The following is a 26,375-nucleotide window of genomic DNA, read 5'->3' as shown; positions in this document are numbered from 1 at the left end:
ATGCGGATCGTCGCGATACTGTGCAAGCCGAACGGCTTCCAGGCACGAGTTTTTTTTTTCCTCTCTCCGTCCGAGATGTTTGGCCGTGGGCTGTTTAAGGTCAATGCCAATGCGGATCGATCAAACATTCGGCCGACCGGTTATCGATCAGCCCGCCGTGAACTCGGACTGACGTTCACGCGATACAGGAAATTCGTTAACGAGCAGACGACCGTTGAGCAGTTGATTTAAACGTCCTGCTGCCCGTGATCATTTTGTTGGCGATCGTGTAACATCCGGATTGAAATCGCTCAGCAGCGTAGAAATAGCAAGGTGACAGTGAATGGTAACCCGCAAGTTTCGTAGAAGCGACTTCGGTCCGATGACTGTGGACGATTTCACTTTGAACAATATTTTTACGATATCTCCAATATTCACGAATCACCAAAATCCTCGAAATACTTTACAGACCGTAAACTCGTGTTCGTCCGTGTCATAATCCATCGGAAACTGGGAGAGCGTTGCACCTCGGCTAAAAATGTAAGGGTATCTACACGCGTTGAAGTCTCCGAGTTCCCGCACGCAACGCGTACATGGCATGCTCGTAACATTATGAGCGATAAAGATTGATAAATCCCCCGGTTTCTGTATTCGCGTACAGAGCGAATTGACCCAGTCCTCTGGCGCGGTTACAAGGTGTATCGGGATAGTTCGAGTCGGCAACTTTCTGTATCGTTTGATTACTACGTTGGTCCGTAAAGCACTCGGATGACGACGGTACCAGCCGTGCCTTTGTCAGCCATAACATCGGGCAACACGGGTATAATTCACCCCGCGGTACCGGCAATCGATCGACAATTTGCATACGACGAATCTCCTTTCAACCCACATCGCGAACTTAATTTATGCGATGCACGAAGAATATATACGGCGGGTTCGCGAACTGGGCAATCAGAACTCGTTAATCGATCGATCCTTTACGAACGGAGATCTATATAAAGGAATGCCGGGACTATCTTCTATCCGGCGATCAGGCTGGCACTAAGAGCTAATTAACGTTATGATTTTATTCGGTGCACAATTAGCGGTAAACAGTCGAGCGTGGTAGACGCTATTTTTGGTCGGGCGGTTAGCAGGTTCGCGTCGGGAAAAATTCACGCTTCGCGTACCGCCCTAAAGGATCAAAAGGAACGCTTATTACCTCCGCTCCGCGAGAAGGAGGAACGCGGCGCGACCGCCGCCGCGGAACACGTCCGATTCTTTTATTTCCCTGCCGCGTAGAGAGCATTTTGTGTTACGACTTCGATTACGTTTTAATTTCGTTCTGCGGACGATATCCATTGAAATTCTTTCGATCCTCGCGGAGATCGTCGACGGGATCGAAAGAAGTCATCGCCGGCGGAACGGTACAATCCGGCAGGCCTATAATAACACGTCGTTTTCCTCGGACTCGATAGCTATAATTCGACGCAAAATTGATTCTTTAATTGCGCGGGATCCCTGTACGACGTCTATCAGCTGGCGCCAGTCAGAAAACAAGAATAACAGGCGAGCGGGAGCGAGTGAGCCAGCACGGGCCAACCTAACCCGCCGCTGCCGCTGCCGCTGCCTCTGACGCCGACGACGACGTCGCGGATTTATTCTACGCTGTTCGTTTCCAACACGTCTTCTTTCGCGTGCTCGTGCACACGGAAACGCTCGCTTCCTATTCGAAAATAGAACCTTCGCTACTCGAGGCTGCCGTTGATTATCCGTCCTATGAAATAATGCGATGGAGACGGAGTGTCCTTTGCAACAGCCACATCCTTTGCGGCCGGTTATAAATAAATCCTTGTATCATACGTCGGTTCCCTTGCGCACGATAATAACAGCTTTTCTATGAGCAATGAGTTCCTTAATAATCGCCAAACCGTTTTAACCCCGAGGCGTAAAAAGATACGGAGAATTCTCGGTTTTCCAGTTCGAACTATCTGAATCAGTTCCTCGAACACTTCGAGGTTCGTACGTAGATCGATTAGCAAATACGAAAGAGTTGATTCGTACGTGAAAGCTAATGGACTCCTATCGTAATAATTATTATGCTCGTTTAATCTTATGTTCTACTAATGATTTATTCGACTTTGGATAACTATTGTTGCTAAACGTTGGTCATTAATAATGCGATGATTGATGAGTGCCATTGTGTTCATTATAATAAAGACTATTGAACCGGCCATGGTTTCCTCGACGCTTTGTTTCGGTATTCGCTGAAGATGAATTACCGGAAAAACGGACGGTCATTTCAGCGATGCCGAAAAATCATTTATCAAACGGTAATGATGCTGGTAGCGTGGACGGCTATACAAGGTCTTCGTTACTTTTGCTACAAAGGAACGATATCGACGATGACCGCGAACAACAAGAATTAGCGGACGCGTCTTCAGTCCGTCAATTACACCGAAGCGAAAGGTGGATGGTTTTAATCGAACCTTGAACGTTCACGCGAAGCGATTTTCTCGCGATGCACGCTCGTCGCGTACACGAACACACGCACGCTCGGTTGCACAACCTGCCCGGAAACGCTTTATTGGTGGTTAATTATTTGCATTGTTATCTCGCGCCGGCATAACGGTTATGGAAATTCCGCGTAAAGAACGAAACCGTCTTTCTATGTAAACTAATAACTACGGTTCCCTTGAAACTGCGCCGCGAAGGTACCATTATTCGGAGACTGTCGCGGGGTTGTTAATATATTGTCCCACGAATACGGGAAATCGAAACCGAATGCAATCGAATCTAGACGGAGAGAATTCGAACGGGACAAAGGAGAGATTCCGTGGGAAAAACCCTTATGTCTAATCGTTTCTCGTTCCATTGATTCTCTTTGTTTGTTTCGGTTGATCGGCGAAAAGTAGAAAGGGCTCCGACGCACCACGCTGTACTGACGCGCACCCTGTGATTCAATTATGACGTTATAATTGCGAGATCTTTATGACTCACGTGCGAGGATAGGTTTCGCACGATTAATTTTACTTTCAAAACGGTTCTATGGTCGGCTGCATTAGCGTTACCGAGTTAGTGAGCAAAAGAAGCTGGCGTTCCGTTGGGAACATTAACTAATTGAACTAATTAATTGTTTCGTGTGTGCAGTTATTAACTCCGTCCCTGTTATTATATAATAAAATGTAACGCACGATGGGTTCGCTACGAATTAGTGCTTGTATAATACGTGGCGAATAATGGAAAACGTTGAAGGAATAAATGTATGAATGAATATTAAGGAATAACCATTGCTTCCTGCAGACTGTAAAAGTCTCGAATCGGTGGTTAATTTTCATACGTTGTTGCGATAACTTTTTAACAAAACAATGTGTGGATTTATATTTATAACATTTTGTTTCTACATGTGATTTTATTATTTGCAGAGTGGCTCGTAGTTTTAAATTAAGCCACCTGGACTTAAACAATAGAATATTGAATTAACATTTTTTATTTCATTCGTTTATATGATCTTATTGAAAATAATTACATCTCCATGCATTATAATAGTATCGAGCTTTACATTTGGAGACAAAACATGCTGAAGCCATCTAGTTGTTAAAAGAATCAATTAGTTTATCCCACTTGATAGGCAACCAGCCATGCTATCTTGTCATAAGGTAACAGAAATAATGATATCAACAGAGTGCTGATAATATAGGGCCCAATGGTTTGGATTGTCGGTCGTGTAAAAAGCACACGTTTTGTTTTGCCCTCTGCTATTATGGTTGGCAATTATAAGAATTATATTTTATCTGATAATTGAAGTTGCAATAATCAGACAACATAAAGACGTAATTTTCTAAATGAAAATTATGTTATAATTATCTTAGAATGATAAAATCGCACACTAGAAATTGTCTTTGTTTCGTGACGCCATCTGTGATAAATCTCCTTGTACAGCTAATTCGATTCCAGCTAACAAGCCTAACATCTTGTATTATTGGTAACATCGACCGCGATACTGAAATGGTACAGAGATCTTCGAGGTTTTAGGCATAAATTCTATCGGTAATACAGAACGATATACAAAAAATTGCGTTGCATACATCATCTATATTGTTATTAATTTCTAGGTCGACCGTAAACTAAACTAACATAAGAAATAAACACTATTTAATAATATCAAATACGTGTTAATTTATATAAAGAAAAATATAATTGTCATCTTACATTTATAAAAATAGAATATAATATAGATTCTGTTAGCAGAATCTTTATCAATTTTACTAAATAGCAAGATTCGCTGGTAGGCTATGAACAAAAGTTGAAAGCCATCTAGTGACTGCAGTTAATTCAAGTATTAACATATTTATTTTCATTTAGGGCAAGTAGTTGTTTCACTTCTAAAGCTCTATTTCATTTCTTTATTATATTTTGTCACAATAAATTATTTAATCAATCTTTTGCCACGCATGTTTCGAAGTTCGTGCAGAATAATTGTTAAGTACAATGGAGGTACCTAACCTATCACGAGATTTTCTGCGCGCTTGTCAAAGCGGTGATTTACCTAGAGTGGAAACTCTTGTTTCGAAATATAATATTCAAGATTGGACAATCTTCCGACATTCCACTTCCGGCGACACTGCGTTGCACGTTGCGGCGCGCGAAGGCCATTTGAATATTGTTCGTTATTTATGCGAATTCTTTGATAAGCCTGACTATAAAATCGATGTTGCTAACAAAGGTATGAAGAGACCCTTGCACGAGGCAGCCCAATTTAGTCACAGTGAAATTCTGAAATATTTGCTAGAAAAAGGTGTTTAATACAAATTGTTTGTATCTTAACACTAGGTTTACCGGTATTTATTGTACAGTTTATTCCATTGGTTTTAACAAATTTGACGTTGGTTCATTTCGATTTTGGGAGTTAGAGGTTTAACGCGTTGACTGCCATGAGAATTTCGAGTGTTTTGTTATAGTAAGATTAATTCCTTTATAATAGAGGAAAATAGTATTAGAAACAATTACTAACATTTTGATATTACAGTACACACCTATATTATCTATCTTCTTGTGCTACTAAGTGTTTTGATTCAATATCAATTTTCTTACGGCAATTGTTTTCAAGTATTTTGGAAGCTCCGTTCACCGGTGACCACCATGGCAGTCAACGTGTTAAAGATTCGGTAATTAAAATACACATTTGTGTTATCGCATCAATTAACATCGATAGATACATTTACTAAATAATGTTTGTAACATTTAATATGCGTCAAATTGACGCGTCCCGTAGACTTAGCGTTAAATATAGTTGCCCGAGTAGCGGAACTTTTATCTAATCGATTTCAATCATTTCTCATAGTAGATTAAAAGCTTTTTATTCTTGAAGGAGCTGATGCAGACTCTTTAAAGCGCGCCGATTGGACTCCACTTATGCTGGCATGTACCAAAACTGGCAGCGAAGCCTGCAGCTGTATTGTCGCGCTTTTAGAAGCAAAAGCGAATCCGTTTTTCCGAAATAAAGATGGTTGGACACCGTTCCATATTGTTTGCCGTTCGGGCGATCTAAATGCTTTCGATTTGTTGTTGAATCACTCGGCGAAATGCATCGATGCGAAAAGTAATAATGGCCGTAGTCCCATGCACATTGCCGGTAGAAATTTTTACGTGACAAATACCGATTGTATATTTAACCCCTTGTCTCACAACAACCTGCGAGACTCGTGGTGAACATTTTAAATAGAATTTAACAAACATGAATGCTACTCAATTCCTTTGACTTCAAGTTAAGTATTAATCTTCTTTTATCAATTATTATATTCTAGGGCAAACATAGACGTACAATATGGATAGGATTTTTATCTGTTTTCAACAAATTCCTACTGACAGAGTTGTTGTATCAATCACAGTTGAAAAATAAGTCTAAGGGCAAGGGGTTAAATAAGAATGATTTTGCGATAATTATTAAATCGTTTTACTTACCTTTAGCATTTCACGGTCATCAGCCATTAATCGAACGACTCGCGGCGCTAAATCCCGATCTACTAAATGCTAAGGATTCCTCCGGAGCGACTGCTCTACACGAGTCGATAAAAGGAGGTCATTTAGCCGCAATGATACAAATGATCGAGCTAGGAGCTGACACGGGAGCAACGGACAACGTGGGTCAGACAATTTTGCACATAGCTGCGTTAACGGGGAACTCCGATGCTATTCGATATATTTTAAACAACAAATTAATCGATGTACACACGGAAGCATTGTTTAACGTGACACCATTGGTCGCAGCGCGCAGGAGCAATCAAGTAGACACAATTGAATGCTTAATGGAATTTGGAGCTGTGAAATAAGATCCCCCCGTATTAAAATTCTATTTTACACCGGAACGCTTCGCACTCTGCGAGTGACTTTTCATTATTATATATTTCTACGCAATAAAGACACAAAGATAGGATTGGAAAATTCGTTTGTTTTATTTGATAATCTGAATTCTTCGATTCTCTTTAAACCCTCTTCGTTCCATTAACGTTTTCCTCGCATTCGGGGTGAACGAAATGATACAGATCGTGTTTAGAGATTGGTACACATTTATTTATCCTTTTTTCCTGTATCAGACAGTCTTAAAGAAGCATACAAAAATGAAGAAACCGAGGCTCTTAGTAGATCGGAGATACCTAGATTTTACATTCTTCTTTGTTCGTCTTTGTTTTGAAATCTTCATTCATTCATCTTCATTGTCTTCTTCACTTTATTCTTCGGTCTTCCCCTTTACTTGTATATCTTTCTGTTGTCTTTTGTTAGCGTGCGCAGGCAGGCGATGGATTCCACGGAAAAGAAGGTCGCGCGCATGTGTGTGTTTATGTGTATGCGTGTGTGTGTGTGTGTCGTGTGTGTATCGATGTATGTGTTTTCACTCGCTAAAACGTGCTCGTAACGCGTTTCGGTTACCATTTTAAATATCACTTACAAACAGGAAAAAACATAAACGGTAAGATCACAGAATCGTCGCGAGTTCCATGCGTTTTGCTTGAAATTCTGCGAGTTGTCGGTACGCGACGCGATACACTTCGCGCGCGTGCGTCTTTGTCTGTCTGCGGGTGTGTGCGCGTGTGTGTCTTGGGCCAAACGGTTTAGAAAAACAGTCGATTCGGACGATATTCCGATACTTTCAACAGGTTGATGAGGAATCGAAGGGGGTTGGAGTTTCGGGGGGATGCTGACGGTGTGCGCACGCGTGTCTTTGATCTCGCGGTATTCTCCGCGATCGGTTCGACTTTCTCCATTCTGCAACCTCTCTCGCGTACAGTTTATCCCGTAGTTCTTATTTGTTCTCTTTGCTCTTCCTTCGCGCGCGAAACGAAAGATCGTTAGACAGCGTAAGTATCTCGTAGGACGTTGCGGTCGTGGTTCGTTCGGTGGCTCGTTTGCTTTAGCTGCGTACGGGTGGGACGAAAATTAACGAGGAAACGGTACGCACGATCGAAAGGAACGTATCTCGAAAATTGGACAGTCCGGAGCTGTGTACTCGATCGGAGAGAAGATTAGATCTCGCGTACAATTTGTCGCTTGGAGGAGGAGGAAGGGGGCAAAGTTGTGTGCGTCGTGTCTCGGTGTGTGTCTGTTCGTATTTGTGTTTGTGTGTCGGTGTGTAGGTGTTTCTGTTCGTGTACAAAGAGAGAAAGACAGAGAGAAAGACAGAGAGAAAGAGAGAGAGAGAGAGAGAGGGAGAAAGGAGGAGAAGGTGTGACGGATGGAGGAGGGTTAGATTTAATATTTATAAAACAGCTAAGGATAAAACATGCACTGTATATCTGTTCATCTGATTAATTGTTGCACAATCTTAAACGTTCCCTTTTCTGGTCGTTTGTCTTTCTCCTGCTCTCTCCGCATGTTCCTTTTGACTTTTCCCTTTTTTCTGTCCCTTTTCCGGTCTGAGCTGATCCTCTCCCCTAACGTTTCTCTCTCGCAACAGCGACCTAACGCACGGACGAGTACTCGAGTCCATGTATTCTGTTTCGCTTTTCCCCTCCTTCTCTCGTCGAACCTACTTCTCTTCCATTTCCCGTGTGTTCTTCGTTATCTGCGATTGTTTTTGTTTTGCTCGTTCCGTTCTCTCATTCGGTGGAGACTCGTTATAAATATCCAATGATTACTTGGGCTTTCATTTAATATTTTACTTCCTCGCTTAATTTATTTACACATTAACTAATTTACGCAATTGGGGGACTTAAGTTAACCGCCTCACGCATCCGCCATCACGATAATAGTCACTGTAATATTCACTACTTACTAGTAACTTGTCTTATCTAGTGTATTTTTCTTCTGTGTTCACATTAAATCCTCTCGCTCGATCGTTCTCTCTCTTTTTTTTTCCCTCGATCTCTCTCTAGTCTCGTCTCACGCATTCTACACTCTCGGCACCCTTTCGCGCACGCTTTCTCTCCCTCTCTCTCTCTATTCCCCACGCATTTTTCCATTTACAATTACAAGTGTTCAACATGTACAAAGCCCTATTTACATTATATACACCTTGCTTCGAGAGTTTCCCGACGATAAACGCTATCTCTCTCCCCTTTTCACACGCAACAAACCTTCAAGAGACGTGACGTGGTACAGAGGCGTGCAAATTATCGGATCACAGTGGAATGCTCCCGCGGAAAATCAAAGTCCACAAACGAACACGGTTGCCTCTGCGAACGGATCCGCGAGTCGAACGAATTCTCGGGGTTCGAACGGGAGAACGACAACGGAGAGAGGCGCACCGACGACCGTTCGGTTTCGTTCGATGCTCAATTTGTAACTGGAATCGCATGAAATCATATCGAACGCGCTTGAGTGCGGGAAGAAATTCGATGAAACAGAACTCGCAATAAACATTCTTATTCCCTTCGTTCGCGATTCGAGTCGAACAAGTTGCACGCCTTTGCAGGGTATATGTGTGTCTACGGGTGTTCTCTTTATCTTCAATGGCCCGCCGGTTACGCCGTTATCGGTGCAAAGGAAAAGGATACGAAACGACGAAGAAAAAGAAAAGGAAAAACCAAAGACTCGGATATGCAAATCGTAAATCGGTCGCCTCTATTCACCAGGCAGAGTGCGCTCCAAATGTTGTCGCCGTCCGTGTACTTGGCTCGTACACCTTATCCCCCTTTCTATCTGTTTCTCGATTACGATAAGTCGAACGGATGGAATGTGGCAGCATTTACGATTATATATCTGGCAGTAGTCGTTCCGCGGGCAAGACCTTCCGCTCGTACAAAAATTCTACGACTGGCTGGCACGCGGGCATCGTCGTCGGGACGCGGCCGACGGCTCGTCCGGTGACATTTCCACCCCCGAGCTCGCGAACACGACCCTGAAAACGGTGCAGAGAACGGTCGGTGAAACTTGCGGCCAGCGATCACGCTCGGTGACCGCTGACGCGCGCGTCGAACAATTGAAACCTTAAAACGTTAAAACGGAACGCCGTCACGTACCGCAACGCGCCTTCTAACCAACTCGAGGATCACTGGACGTCGAACGACTCCGCACGGTTCCATGTTTCCGTTTTTCCATCGGACGTCTCGGTGAACGGAACGAACGTTTTCGGAGCTTCGATTCTCATTGGTTATCGCGGGCTCGAGCACCATTCGACGCACACGGATCCGTGAGTTGCGTTAATTGACTCGAATGTATGTCGCGGGGCGGCTTTCAATGGCAACGAAGGGAATGTACAAAATGAAAGGAAGATAATATTACAAAGAAACGTATGAAAGTTAAACGGCGCGGCTTCCACGGCGACGGCACGTGACGATCGAGTGTGAAATCACGGTGGCTCGATGTCTACGGATGCGAAACAAGACGGCAAGAATTTACGTGGCTCGAAGAAACTGATACACATACGCTCGTTCGTACCGTGCGTGTACTGGCACGGGCTTCCGGTTGCTTTGTTCCCGCGCGAAACGCTTGTGCGAAGGGCCTGCGAAAACCAGGATACCGCGAACGGTTTTTCTCGCCACGCCAGAATGAGCAAATCGCGTTCCCCGCCAAACGATCGGCGGAACTGTCCGTACGCTTACTATAGCTGGTACCCTTAACAACGCTGATTATCGCTAGTTTTTTTTTTTCCTTTTATAATTCGCCTATAGAGTTAGTCGCCTTAACGTACGATTTGCCGGAGAGAAAGATCACGCGGCCGGCCCGGCTGAGCAGGGGAATAAATTAGAACGAAATGTACTCGCGAACGTCGCGACGCGAAGATCAGCGCAGCGATGCTTCGAGAATCGCTCGTTCTCGTGGCTTTCGAGTCGCCATACGCGACAGTGTTTTCCATTAAGTTGCGATGCATTGATCGTGCTCGAATGAATGAAGGCAAATCAGAAAGTCCTCTGAAACAATTAACTGGCGAACGACAAGGTGTACTTCTTCACAACTGTTCCTCTCTTTCCAATAAAAATACTGTTAAAAATATATTCGAAGGTAATACTTTTTATTTCGAATTTTAAATAACTTCTGCCTGGGTTTAAAATTGGCTCAAGTCTCCTACAGCTCCGCTGATTACAATACTTTCTTGAACGGTGTAACAAAAAGGAATAAGAAAATTATTGCATTAGCTCATACATAGGTACATCGCTCGCTATATCACTTTCAAGTACTAAGAGTCTCGTTTAACGGTTCTCGTGTAACGATAAACGCTGGACAAGCCGTCTACGTGGATGGAGGTCCCGTGCCTCGGTAACAGTTCGCGAGTGGCCCCGAACGGGCGAGCAACCTTCAAAGCATCGCTGTTACAGTGAGTCCGCGCTGTTGCACTAATGCGCGCCGTTGAACCTTCGCTTCGCGAGAGGACGCTCGCTGCGTCTAAGAGGAATTTTGGCAGGTTTCTCTTCGCTCGTGGAATCGGTTTCCGGTGGAACAAATGCTCGTAACGCGGCTAAGAAACGCAGTGCTCGTGCTCGTTAACCCAGTTCAAATCAACTTGTGTCTTTCCCGAGTCGCATCGGTCCTGAAGGAATACCGAGCCCTATCGGTCGGTCCCATTTCGATCGCTCGATAATTGGATCCGCCGAGTACGGTGTCATTCTCCGTTAGTCGACGAATGATCTTCTTGCAAGCATAGAATTTCGCCAGCGGGACGCGGACGGCCGGGATCGCGAGGCGGGATCCACTGGATCCGATATCGGTTCACGGTAATGGAAGGGATTCTCGCGGTCCCGATCGCCGGTCCACGTTTTACACGACCGCTAATTATACATTAGATAACACTCACGGATGATAAAAAATAAATAGCGCGCGGGTTCCCTTAGTTACACATTAGATTACGCGGTATTACGACATATACCTTTTTGTTTTTTAAAAAATAGTAAAAAACAGTGACTAAGTTTCTTTCGCTTTTTCCACGTCGCTCGGAAAATCGCTTTGTATCACTATGTATAATATATGTATGTATATGTATATCTATATATTCGTGCCTGTCCTTTCCTCCCCTCTCGTGCGACTCTCTGTTCGCCACGCCCACGCTTCCCCACCGCGAGAATTTCATTAAATATATATAATATATATATATACATACATGATATCGTTACTGTATACATACATATACATTTATATATATATATATATATAATTTTTTATTTATAAAAATAACATTCTGGGACTAAAACGTAACGTTCCAAAGCAATGTACAATGAGGAGCTGGCTGAGACGACCGATAAAGGTACCTTAGCCATGCGTTTTCGATTTTTCAAATTCTTCCCTCCGCAAGGAAATCATCACTCCCCCTCGCCTCCGTCCCTTAACCAAATCGAGACCCGCGGAATGGGCGCGTTCCCTTCTCTTCTATGGAACTTGAGGATTTATCCCGCGAATATTTTCCGTTACCCGCCGAGCGGCGGACCGCCCGGTGCCGCGAACGATCGACGTCAAGAGTAACTATCTACGATGCGATCACTAATAATAATGCGATATTGCGATTAAGTAATTACATGATTCATTTTTTTTTTTCTTCTCTCCGCTTCGCTAACGCGTCTCGGGGACACAGCGATATGTCACTAGGCGCTGCGAGACACTCGAAAGTAGACACAAGCTAACCCCTTTATCGAGTCGTCACCGATTCCCGACGGATAGGGAGGGGAATCGCGATCGAATACACGCCGATACCGTTTAACGAGGAGACGCGCGCCGAGTCGTCCCCATCGACGACGATATGTCTAACTGAATCCTCATCCGCGCCGTCCGCTCGGCGAGCCATCGACCGAAGCATACTCACAACCCGCGAGCCGAACGAACGCGACGCCTTCTCGTTAACAAACGAAGCGGACCGAGTGCATCGACTACATTCGTCGAGGAACGTTCCCCCGATCGCCAACGGAACGCACGCGGAGGACGAGCTTCGAGGGTGCGCGACGAACGTTAATAATAAATCGGTCGTCGCCGAAGGACAAACACGAGGAAGGAAGCGGTCGCGCTTCCGCGCAGCTCCGTGACGACAACGATCTCCCAGCGACGACGAGCGAGAGCTGTCCCTCGAAACCGGTCCCGATAGCGGAGCGGCCTCCTCGGTCTCGCCGACCGAAGCAAGGCTCCCGCCGTTCCGTCTGTCATCGTTCCCCGCGCCGACACTCGTCACTGCGAAACCAATCCCGTTTACGCACGCGTCGACGGTACAACGGGTTACGGCTTACACCCTACGAACAGAGGTCCGTCGCACTATTAATAGTCCTATCGCTACAGAATTCGATTCCCAGCGGTCACACACTCGAGTAGACGCGAGAGAGTCGTGTCCGGTGTCCTAGGTCGGGTCCTCCTCCCACTGGCAGCCACGCGGTTCTTGGCTTGCCACGGCTTCGAAACAACGGAAAACGGAAAATGGAAACGGAAACGTAAAAATGTATAGGTGGGGCCGGTCTCAGACGGCCCCGGGTTTAAATCGTTATGGCTAATGAAACGCGGCCAGCCGTCGAGCAGCCGCGTTCACGTTTGAGCTAAAAACGTTGTCCCCGAGCGCGCTCTGGGCAAACGGGGATGCGACCCGTGACACGTTGGTCGCTCCGGAATCGTGGGCCCCTTCAGGAACGAGCCACCGTCGTAGTCGTCGTCATCGTCTTCGTCATCGTCGTCATCGTCGTCGTCGTCGTCGTCGTCGTCAGGGGGTGTGTTAGGTACTTCTGGACCCCCTGGTTCATGGCAAGGACGCGGCTCCTCGGCCCGTCGGCGACGCGTCCAGTCGTCTAGACAGGGCTCCGTCGACGGCCAGTGTCCAGGCGTCAACCGGTGACCGGACGTCGAGGAGCGCGTCCGTCGTCCTAGCCCCGGAAGACCAACAGGACGACGAGATCCCGCCGGCGTGGGCGTGTCCTAACACTCGCTGTAGGATGGCGGCGGCATCCCGCGGCCGGTGTACATGTCCGTCTGCGGCTGTAGGTGACAGACGACCGTGTGGCCGTCCAGAACCGCGACCGTTCTCGTGTGATCTTGCTGGGGCGGTATGCCGTAGGTGGCCGGCAGGCGAGGCAGCTCGCCGCGCTCGTACCTCGCCTGCTGCTTCCGCAGCTTCTCCCAGCAAGCGTTCAGGGTCCTCTCGACCGCGGGACTGTACTCGGACGGGTCGTAGTGCATGTTGCCGCCGCCGCCGCCGCGGTCCGTCAGCGTCTGCCCGTAGTGCACCAGGTTCCTGTCCGTCGCGGGCGAGTACGGTATCAGCGGCCTGTGATCACCGTAACTCCTCGAGGACTGCCTGCTCATGTCGCTCTGCCTCCTGCCGTCCTCGTCCGACATGTCGGACACCTGGATCTCTCCGCCGCCGCCGACGCCGGCGCGCTCGATCTCCTCGTACACCGGATCGTCCTCGTTCGCCAATCCGCGCGGCAGATGCACGTGCTGACCGTGATGGCCGTGCAGCTGATGGTGACCCGGACCGTTCGCCCTGCCGTCGATGATCTCCGTGTACGTGTGATTGTACGGCATCGCGGCCCTCCTGCCGCCGCCGGTGGTCCTCGTGCCGCTGATCTCGTTGTTCTCGTTGATGCCACGCCCGCCGCGGTTCCGACCCGAGTGGCCTAGGGTCAGTGTGTTGTGCGTCCTGGGGGAGTCCTCCTGCTCGGAGCCGCCGTGTCCGGAGTCGCGGGAATACGATTTAAAAGAAATGTTCTGTGGGAAAGATAGATTCGATTCAGCGGGGTTGTTTCTGGCTGATGGACGGGGGTCGACGGCGAACAGAAAATAATGGGTTGCGTGTCATTTGGTTTCGTAACCGGGGGATGCGTCGCGATGATGTGAACGTTGATCCTTGCGGGTTCTCTTAAGAGACACTTGTCTCTTTTCTATCGAATGGTTGTCGTTATACATTTGGTTTTCGCGTGCTCACGCGGTGGAAATTTTGAAACGCAAGGCCTTCGTTTCCACGGCATCGATCAGTCGAGTAATGGAACGAGTCCCCGAGGACGGTCCTCGGCGGCCTCGGAGAACGTTTCACACAATCCGCGAGCCTCGCATGCATGGTGGAAGGGATGAGTGAGAAAATTCCGTACGTGCTGTATGATATGTACAAATGCTATATGGTCATCGACAAGTCCCGCGATCTCTTTCATTCGTTTTCTACTGAACATAAATGAAACACACACAGGGAACGAGCTACACGGTCGTCGGCAAAGAAAATACGTCCGTTCGTCTTCGTACTTCCGCGGGTGAAGAGACTTCGGGATCGGTCGTTGCAGCCGGGGTCGTGCGAACGTCCCGGTCGAATTTCATCGGCGCGAACGAGGAAACGGATGAAATACACTCCCTTCCGTTTCTGTCTCGCGTCTCTCGTTGATAAATTTCGAGGGGAACGCTCTCGCGGAGACCGAAACGAACGACGCGCGAGAACGGTGACGGGGGCTGCCTGCGTTCGGAACAGACACTTTTATCATCGGGAACAATTTTCCCCACACCTCCATGCTATTCCCGAAGCGGTTTGGGGGCGCTATCGAACCGTCGGGGATGTTTAACTCTAAGTGTGCAAGATGTGTTTCTAGGTGCTGGTCAAAGTACGAGAACGAATGTACACGGTAAACGAAGAAAACGGCACACCATGCAGTGAACGTGAAAATGAAACTCAGGTGAACCAGAAGAGTACAGAGCACAGAACAGAGAATATATATATATATAAAGAGAGAGAGGACAGTTCGATCGAGACGAAAATAGAGAGATAGAAAATAAAACAAACGACACGGGCGAGCGTGTGTGAGCGAGCGTTAGCTGCGGTGAGTTAGTTACCTTCCACATGAGGTTTTTGTTAAGGTGGCCCCAAGTGGCGGTGGCAGATTTGGGGATATTGGGAGCTGAGGGTAAGAAGGCGTGACGGGCGTACGGCAGGGTGGCCACGATGTGAGCCTCTGTTGGAGAGGATTCACCTGGCACTGTTACTGCCGGTTGCCTATCGACTATCGCCCAGCTTCGACCGGACGCCAGGTACTGGAAAAATCGAACCATTCGCCGTTCCCTCTTAACCCTTCGTTTACTGATTCGTTGTGTGAAAGAAAAAGGGGGGATGGGAACGAACCGTCGGGTGTGTAAACGTGTGCATCGACCGTTCGCGGAGTGTTCGATGGAATACTCGAGCCACGTTCGAGCGAGTGCGTCGGAGAGAAGAGTCAAAGGTTCATTCGACGATTCAAATTGTTTAAAATTTTACGATTAATATTGAATGTATTTCTCGTCGATAATGGATAGGTCTCGGTTGAAACGAAAGTTTATTTCAATGATGTATATTCTATATATATATTTTCAATATCATCGACGAAGCACTCGCGGGAATGTGTCTTAAGGATGCCATGCCGATATTATACCTTTCGACGGATGATTTCCAGTGTCAAGGGATGAAGCGAATGACGAAGCGTTTCACGAGACGCGTTTAAACAAATGGATCTATCCGTTCGGTACAGGGGTTATTAAAGTTTCCCTCGCGTTACGTAAGAAATCCACGTCTTGGAAAATAAATCAATACCACGGGTACGGTTAATATAATTCTGTTCACGAGTACGCGGTAGGGTCGAGCGATTATTTAGCGGTGTTGTTGTTCGCGCTCACAAATCACGGTAATTCAGTCCGTCGAAACTTCCCGAGAGCTACTGAAAGTATCCGTCGACCAGTAAACAAAGGGTTGCTCGAGTCCCTCGGAACCTTCGACAAGACACCTTGCTCCACCTTTGTTCCCATTTCCGTGTGCGAATCGAAAGCGATTTAGCGTCCCGGGAGGAAAAGAAGGGGAAACAGAGGAAACTTCGCGTCGAAGCCCGTTAATCCGCGCGGCACGGTAATATTCGCGGATTCCAGTCGCGAGGAACGAATTACTCGGATTTCGTGTGACACAGTTTCGAGCGGGTCTCCATCCCCCGCCGGTGGCCAACCCCTTTAGGAAGCGTCACGGACACGGGAGATACGGAGCCGGCAAATCCGACGATATCTCGCGGAGCTGCGATGCTCGCCGGAAGCGTAGCGGATTTAACTCGTACACGGGCGAATCTACGACGTAACAGGCTGAGATACGCGACGTCGGCACGCACACTCCTCCGCGAGCCGTCGACCGTGCGCGTCCCCCGCGCGTTGTGTTAGTCTGGACGGAACGGTACGTGATTGCGACCGTTTTCCCGGTGAACGCGGCCGAGTCACGCGATGCTCTACAATCGGTAGTTCCGGCCGGCGAGTAGCCGAGAGATTTTTGTCGTTCCCACTGAAACATCCCCGAGTTCCTGGACGAAACACGGGTCCGAGATGTCGGAGGTCGAGCGGAAAAATCGTCCAGCGTTACGGTTTCGCGTGTCGAAGCGACCGATTATTAGAATCCGTTGACTTTAACGAAGCCGCGCGATTGGATCACAGGCCGACATACGTCCTTCCCGGTGTCAGGGCGCTCGTTGCGATCGATACGATCGGATTGTAAAATGAGACGTCTCCCGGGGACATCCTGCCGATCTTGAATTTCGTTGGAATACGTTTCTCGCCGCATCCTGAGATTACCGATTTCTCTTCGTGCCGTTGTCGTAACGAGACGACGTTACGAGACGAGAGAAGACGAGACGAGACGAGACGCGACACGACGCGGAGGAGCAAAGTGTGGACGCGGCGACACACAGAGAAGATATCGGCTGGTACGAGGAAACGAGTCTTCTTTGTTTTCTCTTGCTGTCCCATCTAACGAGGTAGCAGGACCCGGGAGACCGGCTCCGCTCGTTTGCGCGCGAGGAGAGGGCCGGGCTCGTTCCGTTCTACAGGAAACGGCGTAATACAGATCGCCGTCGTGGAAGCGCGTTCGAGCGGCCGTAAATAAAATTAATATTGCGCCGCGCCGTGACCGTGGCGAACGGAATCGTCATTACCGGTCGGTCGGTTCGTTTTTCTCGCGTACGCTAATTATAGAATCCCCCGGGGACTTTAACGCGCGAGCATAAACGATCGATGGGGAAAAAAGCGGGACCGGCGACGGGGTCCTCTCCGAGGACGGGCTAGATCGTTAGAGGCTTCGGTGATCCGTGTTACCCTACCTTCGCGCCTCCCGTCGCGCGAATACGCGCCAGGTGTTAATTAGCGAAACGTACGATGCGAGGGTAGAGCCAGAGAAAAAAAAAATAGGAAAAAAAAAGGAGACGCGTGTTTTGCGTGTGCGTCTGCGAGTATGTGTGGGTGTGTATGTGTGTGTGTGTGTGTGTATGTTCGTCCGTGTTCGCGTGTATAGACGTGTTGCGGGCGTGTACGTGTGTGGAGGCAAAAGTGACCGTTTCAGCGTGCTTGAGTGATCGCGCGTGTGTCAGCTGCGAAGGAGGTGTGAGAGAGACGTGACGGATTTGGTTCGCGCGGATTTTTCTCGTCTCCACATTTTTCCACTGCCTTCGCGGTTAAGTGACCGGTCTTGTACAGGTGAGTGGTCCGAAGAACGCTGCGATTCTCGGGCTGCGAACCGTACCGGAGCGTTCGATTGAAGACACGACGACGACGATCGGCCGGGGGAACCAGCGAAAGTTGCGAGCAAATTAAGCTTAATAAGGCGGTTCTTCGATCGAACGACTTGCTCGGCTGTGGGCGGCTTAAAAATATCGTCACGCGGGCAGAACTCGAACGTGCGCGGCGTGTGTATCTCTGTTCGACGTATCCGCCGCGCGCTTATGAATTTTAAAACTTGATCGACGCGTGGGCCGCGCCCGCGAACTTTCTGTCTCGTTCTGCCCGCGTCAGGTGAAACAACATTCGCTCGTACATTACGAATCTTTCGGAACGTATGCATGTAGATATCTATACGTATATATACACACACGTATATATACTTTCTTCGTACTCCATGGAAATTCGTTTGAATTCATTCGCCGTGTAATTGCGTTACCAGTCGGCTCATGCATCAGTGCCTCGAGTAAAAAGGATTCGACAAGCGACGAACAGGTTTGCGAGGAAGCCACGACTAACTTGCTGGAGCAGATGTTGTCGATTGGAATGTAGGTACACTCCTGTTTAGGCCTCGCGATAGGGACTGCTGGCGTTTCATTAAATCGTTTTTCCTGCCTGATGTGACGGGCTCCGGCGTTATCGTAAAAACTGTACAGCGAAGCTGTCGAAATGTGATCTACATGGAATGTTAATTGCAGAAAACTGTACGATACTTGGCAATTTACCGTACGAATCTTTCTCGACGATCACGGTGTTCACGTGAAGCCTCGAATCTTGCTGAACTACTTCAACGCACCGAGTAAGTTCACTCGGATAGGAACCTTTAAAAAGATCAACGTACAAAACATTTCACCGAACACTTTACAAGCGTGCTCGCGAACAATCGAAACGAATTAATCGAAGTTACTCTCAACTGTTCGGCTGAAGTTCGTAATGAGAAAAATTGTATCTTCCTCGAACCATGTTCTCCGAGATCCTTCGTTATCCTCGGGTCGTTCCCCAAAGAATCTCGCTCGTCTAATCGATTAGTGTTACAGGTGCAAGATCGCGTGCATGAAGCAGCCACATCATAGTTTAGCGGATATCGTTGTTTATTCGAAATCCGTGCTGCGATTCGCAGTTCGCAAGAGCCGGGCAGCCGGGTTGCAACGTAAGGGGTGAAAGTGTCGCGGGTCAGAAGCCGTCAGAGGCGCAGCTGCGAAGCCGATTGTAAATCACCGATGTTACAGATTCGTTACGTCTCTCGTGCGTGCGCCGCGGCGCGGAGAAGCGTTTCATTAACGATCCGGAACATCTGAAATAAATGGCGAACAGCGCGGCGTGCACAGGCGGGCGGGCGAGCGAGCGAGCGAGCGAGCGAGCGATCGCGCGCTGGCGCGCGCGCACACACGGCCCGCCGCACGAACGCTGCAATAAAAGTATACTCGGTCGTGTGAGGGGACGGTGGAAGGGAAGAGGGTACAAAGTAGCCAGCAACCGCGTTACACCAAACCCAGAGCCAGATAAGAAGCACGAAAATCACCATTTGTTAGTAGGAGGTCTTGCAAATAGTACGTTCGCGTGTTTACAGGTGTGCAGAACCGAGCGAGAGAACGTGCTTGGCATATTTCGCCTGGTGCTCGAGGACCGTATCAATGCTTACCACCATCAACTGTTTCTTTCGTCGTGCTCGTACGACATTTCTTATTATTTCTTTCTTTCTTTTTTTTTCTTTTGTTTCTTTTGACCGGAGAACAAATGGATTTCTCCGTAACGTAGAAGAGAGAGAGAAGGAGAAACGAGAAGTTGATACGATTAGATATAGAAATTTTAAACTGACACGTGCTCGTAACATGGTAGAACTATTTTGCACACAATTATAGGGGTATTGAATAAATTTGCAACTTTAGAGAAAGGTATAGACTCAATTATATAATTGTCGTGTACCGTCGTTTGTCATTTCCATTGGTCGATCAGTGGTTCGAGTCTAGCAGTCTCGACTAAATCCGATAAAGTCGGTCGACAATTGACAATAAATTTTCACGGGAAATGCAACAGTACACGCAGCCATGTAGCTATCGTTTCATCTACAACCGTTCTATCGCTGTTTTATCATGCGAAACCACCGCGGTACGAGCACGTTCGATAATTTCCTTTGTATTTTTCCTAGTCGAGCTCGTTCAAGTTCACACATTGTATCGGGCTCGTGTTTCTCTCTTTCTCTCTTTTCCTCCTAACCCCGAATTCCCGCCCTTAGCCCTTAGGCCCCTCTCTGTCTGTCTCACTCTCTACGTCTGTCTAAATTCTCTCCGCGATAGGGTCGAAAGAGTGGAACGGTTCGTTAAATGCCTTTCTAGCTCGTCCCGCTCCAGAGGCAGCGCTTCGAGGCGGCGAAGCGATTCCCGGTGACGTTAAAAAAGTGTTTCTGGCACGCGCCCGCTTTCGAGCGTTACGCACGACGATTCGAAACGAATCTCCCTCGACTAGGAGGGTCGAAGACACCCACTTCGCAATTTATCCTGCAACAGACTTGGGGTAACACATTAAAAAAAAAAAACGAGGAAGAAGACGAAGAAGAGGAGGAAGAAGAACAAGAGGAGGAGAGGCGAAAAGGGCGACGTGGTCGAATTAGCATGTACAAGTGAAAAGAGGGTGACTGCGGTTAAAACGCTTAACTAGGCGCACCGGGGCGTTAACGAAAATCCTGCGGTTTACGCGCGGATTCTTTTCGGGGCGCGTGACACGAATCGTATTCAGAGAAACCGTTCGCCTGTGCGAAGTTATTCGTCCTATTTAAGGGAAGAGAGGGTGACTACCTCCTCGTTCAGAGACTTCAAAGGAGAGAGAACAGAGAGACAGAGAAAAAGAGGGTGAACAGGTCCCGGATAGTCAGTCGATTTCTATTGCGGCGGCGCTGACAGCGGCGCGGCCGCGTCGTTAGGCGAAAAACAGAAAACACGGACCGAGGTGGTCGCGTGAGGAGGAAACCATTCCTCTTGATCTCCGGGAGAGGATGATCGTGTAGGGAATAAGAAAACGCGAGCCGGTTGCATCGCGGACGAAGGAATTCGCCCGATAAAGGTGCAAGAACCCCGGCCGGCGAGTTATCAAACTCGAAAGGCAGGTCGGCCGTTCGCGGAATGAGCGACAGTGCGGCGATAGAGGGTGTGCGTTATTAATTCCAGTACCATTAATCATACTTGCGTTACCGGTAGAAAGAAGCGATAGACCAGTACAGAGTGAGAGGTTCGCGGGGCAGGCGGTTTCGCGCGCGGGCGCGCCGGAACGGGGAGCGAACGGGGCGGATGGGAAACAGAGAGTATTAATACAAACAGCGTTGCGAGAAGAAGAGAGACTAGCCAGCCATAGTGCGTGAGAGAGACAGAGAGCGTGAGAGACCTATTTTGTAATTCGTTGCTTAAATTGCTCGTCGTTAATTGAAAAAAACAAACAAACGAAACGAAGAAAAAAAGAAAACAAAAAATTTAGGAAAAATGTATGACCAAGAGCAAGAACAAAATGGCCCTCTTGTTGTTCGTTACGGTGTTCGGTACGGTTGTTCGTCCCCTCGCGGCGTGTTACTTAGTAGACTCGAAAACATTCGACGACTAACGAACTGTCAAACAAGAAATTCGTTTCTCGGTTTGGTGTAGAAGCGGCTATCGGATACCTTGCTGAGCGGGATGCCTATTGTGGTTGCTAGGTGCCATCATGTGCATCTGGTGTGCCCCGACCGGCGACCTCAGCGACAAATTGTTCAGGTTCACGTTTATCGAAAGATTCGTATTGTTACAGGCGGCGGTCAGGTTGTTGTGATTGTTCGGCGGTGACGTGGTCGGTGTTGTACCCACATTGGAGGCGGTATGCGGCGACAATCCGGAGCTGTCGGTAGTCGGCGCGGACGGGTTCGACGAGGTGTTGTGCGAGACGAAGTCCTTGCCGCCGTTCGCGCCGCCAGCGCCGCCGCTGGTACCGGAAGAGCCGCCGGAGCTTCCGGTCACCGTCTTCGAGCACCTCAGGCACTTGGGCAGCCATGAATGGCGGCGCACGAACTTCCTGTACTCCTTCCTCACCTGGAATAGCGAAGCAGACCCACCCCCCGAACGAAACGTTTTAACGGTGCACAAAGAACCAAGGTAAGTGCGAATGCGCGATTTATTTTTTCTCTTTTTTCTTTTTTTTGTCCTCCTCGTTACTCGACGGATGACAAACGGAAAAATGAAAGAACGAAATAAGATATATATATATATATATATATGTACTTAAAAAAAGAAAAAGAAAAGAGAAACAAACGGAGAAGTGAACGTAAAGAGTCCTCGGGACGAGCAGGTTTGTTGCTTCGTCGAGGAACTGTCTGAATGGTAAATCGAGTAACCTCCGAGAATGCTCGATCTCGTACGAAGCGTTCGTGCGGAATTTACAGAGAAATCAGGAAAAGAGCGGTGCAGAATTGCGGTGGCAACCAAAACGTAAACGGCGTCGAAATGATAAATGAAACGAAAGTAGGTCGATGAAATGCAAATCGGATTACAGGATCCCGGTGATTTCGTCGAATAAATGTGGGTGATGTTGGATTGCCACAGCACTTTATTCGAGACATCATTCTGTTGTCATCAGGTATTGTTTAGCGAGATACTGTCGATACGAGATGGTAACACATGATCCCTGCCCGAGTGAGTTCCTTCTGCCTATGAATTATCCGCTACTTATAATAATATGAAGAATCCGCTTTGATACACAGTGCATCGAATTCTTATGTTACAAGTTGATTTGCCTCGTGATTAGTAATAATGTATCATAACATACGATAGAAACAGTTTTACAATCTTTATATAAAAGGAAAGAAACCGTTCGTTATCCTCTACGATAAATGTTGTAACGTCTGCGATCCGAGTGTCCGCGGCTCGACGCGGGATTTACATGTGAATAATATTATATTTCTGATGAACGAAAGATTACCGCGGCTCCGCGTGATTAACAACATCCGTTCGCAGTACTTGAGAGAATCATCCGCGGACGGGAGATGACGACACACCGCGGTCCCGCGGCATAATTTAAAGTAAGGTAGACGTTTGGACCCCGACGTATTCCCTTACCTTCTCGTTCTGAACGCAATGGAACACAAAGATAAACAGCCCCTGCAGACTATTCAATATGGTGAAGATGTACGCCATCACGACGGACTCTTGGTTCAAGTAGAGGAGCCCGAATGTCCAGGTGAGCCCCAGCAGAAAGACCAGGACGATTGCGCCCCGCAGCCATGCCCTGGTTCGATAAATAAACATCAATTAATCACACTGATACAATTCCCATCGCGTGGTCATCGTTCGCGGCGATGCTTAAAGGAGCGTGAATGAGACAATGATATTCGGTGGATCGATGAGCGGTGGTAATGGTGGCTACGAGAGAAAGTAGACGAAAAACGAAATGTAACAATATTGCAGAATTTCAAGAAGAAAGGGAGAAAAAATAAAGGAAGAGAAAAAGAAAAGAGAACAGAACAGAGACGGAAGGAATTCGAATCACCGAGTCGCGCGGTATTAAGGCTAACGTGCCAAATGATCGATGACGGTGTGACTTTAATTCTAATAATTCCAATGCTACATTTGTCACGTTCCTTATCGAAATGGAGCGGCGAGAACACGGAAGATTATCAGAAACGCTGTGTTATGCGGCCGAGGTGCACGCAACATTTCGAGCGAACCGCGAGACGCTAACGTCTAAGTACTAATGTCGGCCCCGTTTATACACGTGCGCACGGGCGTCGTGAACACGCGTTCCCACCGAATCATTAGCGTCGTTAATGCTTTTCGTGTGACGCTTAGAGCCGACCGGTGTCCTGTAAGCATCGCACACGCGTATATACAAGGCCTATCGTTCCTCGTACGGTTTTCCTTCTTTTCTCGGTTATGTATTATTCTCTTCTTTTTCTTTCGGTCTCGTTTCATTCTCTACACGGTCGCGACTGTATTGGTGCACGAGTCACGCGGGGGGGGGGGGGGCAGGATTGGGTACCTAGGACGGTTGTTTACGAGCTCTGCATAGGTCGAGAGGCACAGGTGTTCGTCTTACGTCTAATCTCGCGTACTCTAGCTACTCTCAAATCAGGCGTGTTACACCCGAAACTAAGGATAAATTACGGCATGCGATCGAATCGTCGTGTGTACTCAGAGGAAAGGCAAACGGCGTGAAAATCTATCGATCGGCCGGCACACGTGTCCCACCGTCAACCGTCGAAGACACCTTCGCTACGCAAAGCAGCGGTAATTGCAATGTTACTCAGGCTCGTTCGCATACACGCGGCGAGAAACAGGGGTGAAGTGGTGGAACGGGGGAGGGGTGTATGTGTGTGTGTGAAGCGACAGTCGGGGAAACGATAATTGCGATTCCAGTGAGTAGCACGATCGATCCGATAATCGTTCAACGATTCTGCGTGTGTTCGCCACGACGAGACTGCTACTATCTACGTTCTACATTCACAGTGTCCAAATCGAGAAAACGATCGTTAGCTCGAACGACGAAACAGAAAGAAAGAAAAAATGAGAATGGATACACAATGTGCGTGTGTGCGTGTGTAGACGTGTGAGTGTGCGAGGGTGAGAGACTGAGAAAGAGAGTGAGAAAGAGAGAGAAAGAGAGAAAGAGATAAAGAGAAGTATAAAGAGAATGTGTGCGAACGAAAAATAGTGAGAAAATCAAAGGCAGGTGGGAACGATTGTGTGACGCGAGTGTGCGTGTTGTGTGTGCGTTAATGACGATTAATGATGAACGAGAAGTGAGTAATAATAAATAATGGTAAATATCTTACAAGTGCGCTTGCAATTTGTTGGGAAGAGCATTCTCTTCCTTTCCACTACCAACCAACCACGCCATGCAGAAGAATGTAGAACAGTGTAGACAGAAGTGGGTAGAAGATTTAATACAAAAATGAAACAAGACAGCAACGTTAGGTGATTGTTCCGGCACCATTAATTAATTGATTATTATTTTTTTTTTCAGAAAAAAAACAACAACACAACAACAGAGATTTATTTTGTTGACTATGGTGCAACACTCGATTCGTATTACTATCCGCTGAGTGTGCGTCTTGGCGTTAGTTCGCCGACGTTTAGACGAATAATATTTAATAACAGGTTCGCTGGTCGTGAAACGGACAACGAAACGAAGAAGATTGGACGAATGTAGCGAACGAAGGCAGCCTCGATAATAATTCGAGTCGAGTTTGCAAGAAAATTGAACTACCATCACCGATACTTCCGTACGGAGATTTACCAAGTTAATACCGTGTTGTTATTACTGTCTCTCTTCGATTCGATATAGTTCTGTTCGCTTGATTTAAATAAAAGAAATGCGGTAAGATCAGTATATCATTGTTACATTGATTCGGTTTCGTTCAAGTTTTAAAACCGTCGCGACGTTCAATCTTACGCGGTTTCAATCGCGGATCGACGGGTGTCATTGAAAATCATAAAAGTATACATGTATACATGTATATACATACTGTACGTATATCTCTTTATATGCATACATATATATACATATATACACATATACATATATATATATATATACATCGTATTAAATACCTAAGATTTACAGCAATACAAGTGGTGTGTCGAACGAACGAAATCTGCGATCATTCCAACACAGGTACTCAACAGAGACAAAAAGGAAACGAAAAAACTCAGCATGGCCGCCAAAATGATGCGTGACAATAAGATCCACTTTCGGGGAGATCTCTTTAAGCAAGTAAAGCTTGCGAACGTGAACCGAAAGCACCAAACAAACACTTCGATTATCTACTCGACGAGAGGATATCATATCTCGAACGTGTTTACGGACGGACTCTGATCGATCACTTTATATAGAGATATATACATATACAGATTCGCTGTTACGGATTTACGACAAGCCGGTAGTTGCTCGGCTTACCTTGCACTGGCCAATCGGGAGTGCTCCTTACTCTTCATCGCGACCGTCGTGTTCGCGTGCCGGCACATCATGTAAATAGCCATCGACAGGAATACCAAGTTCGCCTGATAAGACAAGATCGGAATGTTAATAACTATTCTCGGCGCTAACGAGCCAGTAGCTTCCGGATCTAACGCGCTGTCATATTGCTCAAAATAAGTGAGACATTACGGTCCCGACTCTATCGTTAATTGAACTTTACAACGTCAATCAACCGGGCTGATCTACACGGATAGATTAGTCGTTACAAGATCGATTGGAGTTACTGTATTCACCTCGGATCATCCAGAAACGTGATACGAATCATACCATTAACGGGATTGATTGAGTTCTTAATCAAAGCTTCATTGATAAACATTGTACATTTAATGGGAATCAACATTGAATTCATAATTATTTGGTAAACATCTGATATAACTCTTATGTAACTCATTTGTACCTCGATTGTAAACGAATCATTCTTTTAGAAGAAAGTCTTATACTCCCAATGGATTTTGTATGTGTCCAAGAACACGCGTTTGAGGTTCGTAATCTTGAAAGAAATGATGAATTTATTTTGAGCAATATGTTTGAAGACTGTCTAGTCAAAG

At 47.2% G+C, this 26,375-nt stretch overlaps 2 protein-coding genes across 16 annotated transcripts in view; one reads left to right on the top strand and one right to left on the bottom strand.

Moving 5' to 3' along the window:
• Positions 1-4,264: 4,264 nt before the first annotated feature.
• On the top strand, positions 4,265-6,402 carry LOC116426943 (ankyrin repeat domain-containing protein 16). Its single transcript, XM_031976677.2, has 3 exons — positions 4,265-4,756; positions 5,330-5,593; positions 5,929-6,402. Exons 1-3 carry the CDS (start codon positions 4,450-4,452, stop codon positions 6,288-6,290), a joined length of 933 nt encoding a protein of 310 aa, XP_031832537.2. The 5' UTR covers positions 4,265-4,449; the 3' UTR covers positions 6,291-6,402.
• A 102-nt stretch (positions 6,403-6,504) lies between these two features.
• LOC116426915 (latrophilin Cirl) overlaps positions 6,505-26,375 on the bottom strand; it is a 416,178-nt gene continuing 396,307 nt past the window's right edge. For 12 of the 15 annotated variants that reach the window (XM_076374220.1, XM_076374221.1, XM_076374217.1 and 9 more), the window contains 6 exons: positions 25,747-25,850; positions 24,623-24,667; positions 22,911-23,079; positions 21,666-21,887; positions 15,175-15,372; positions 6,505-14,067 (listed from right to left, as the gene is read on the bottom strand). In XM_076374220.1, the coding sequence (XP_076230335.1) occupies positions 13,276-14,067; positions 15,175-15,372; positions 21,666-21,887; positions 22,911-23,079; positions 24,623-24,667; positions 25,747-25,850 (1,530 nt within the window). In that variant the 3' untranslated portion in view covers positions 6,505-13,275. The remainder of the gene's footprint in view (positions 14,068-15,174; positions 15,373-21,665; positions 21,888-22,910; positions 23,080-24,622; positions 24,668-25,746; positions 25,851-26,375) is intronic. The other 3 variants (XM_076374224.1, XM_076374226.1, XM_031976575.2) reach the window with 2 other exon arrangements.

This window comes from Nomia melanderi, chromosome 2 (genome assembly GCF_051020985.1).
Source record: "Nomia melanderi isolate GNS246 chromosome 2, iyNomMela1, whole genome shotgun sequence".
Lineage (NCBI taxonomy): Eukaryota > Metazoa > Arthropoda > Insecta > Hymenoptera > Halictidae > Nomia > Nomia melanderi.
This window is presented reverse-complemented; position numbering and strand designations above follow the sequence as displayed.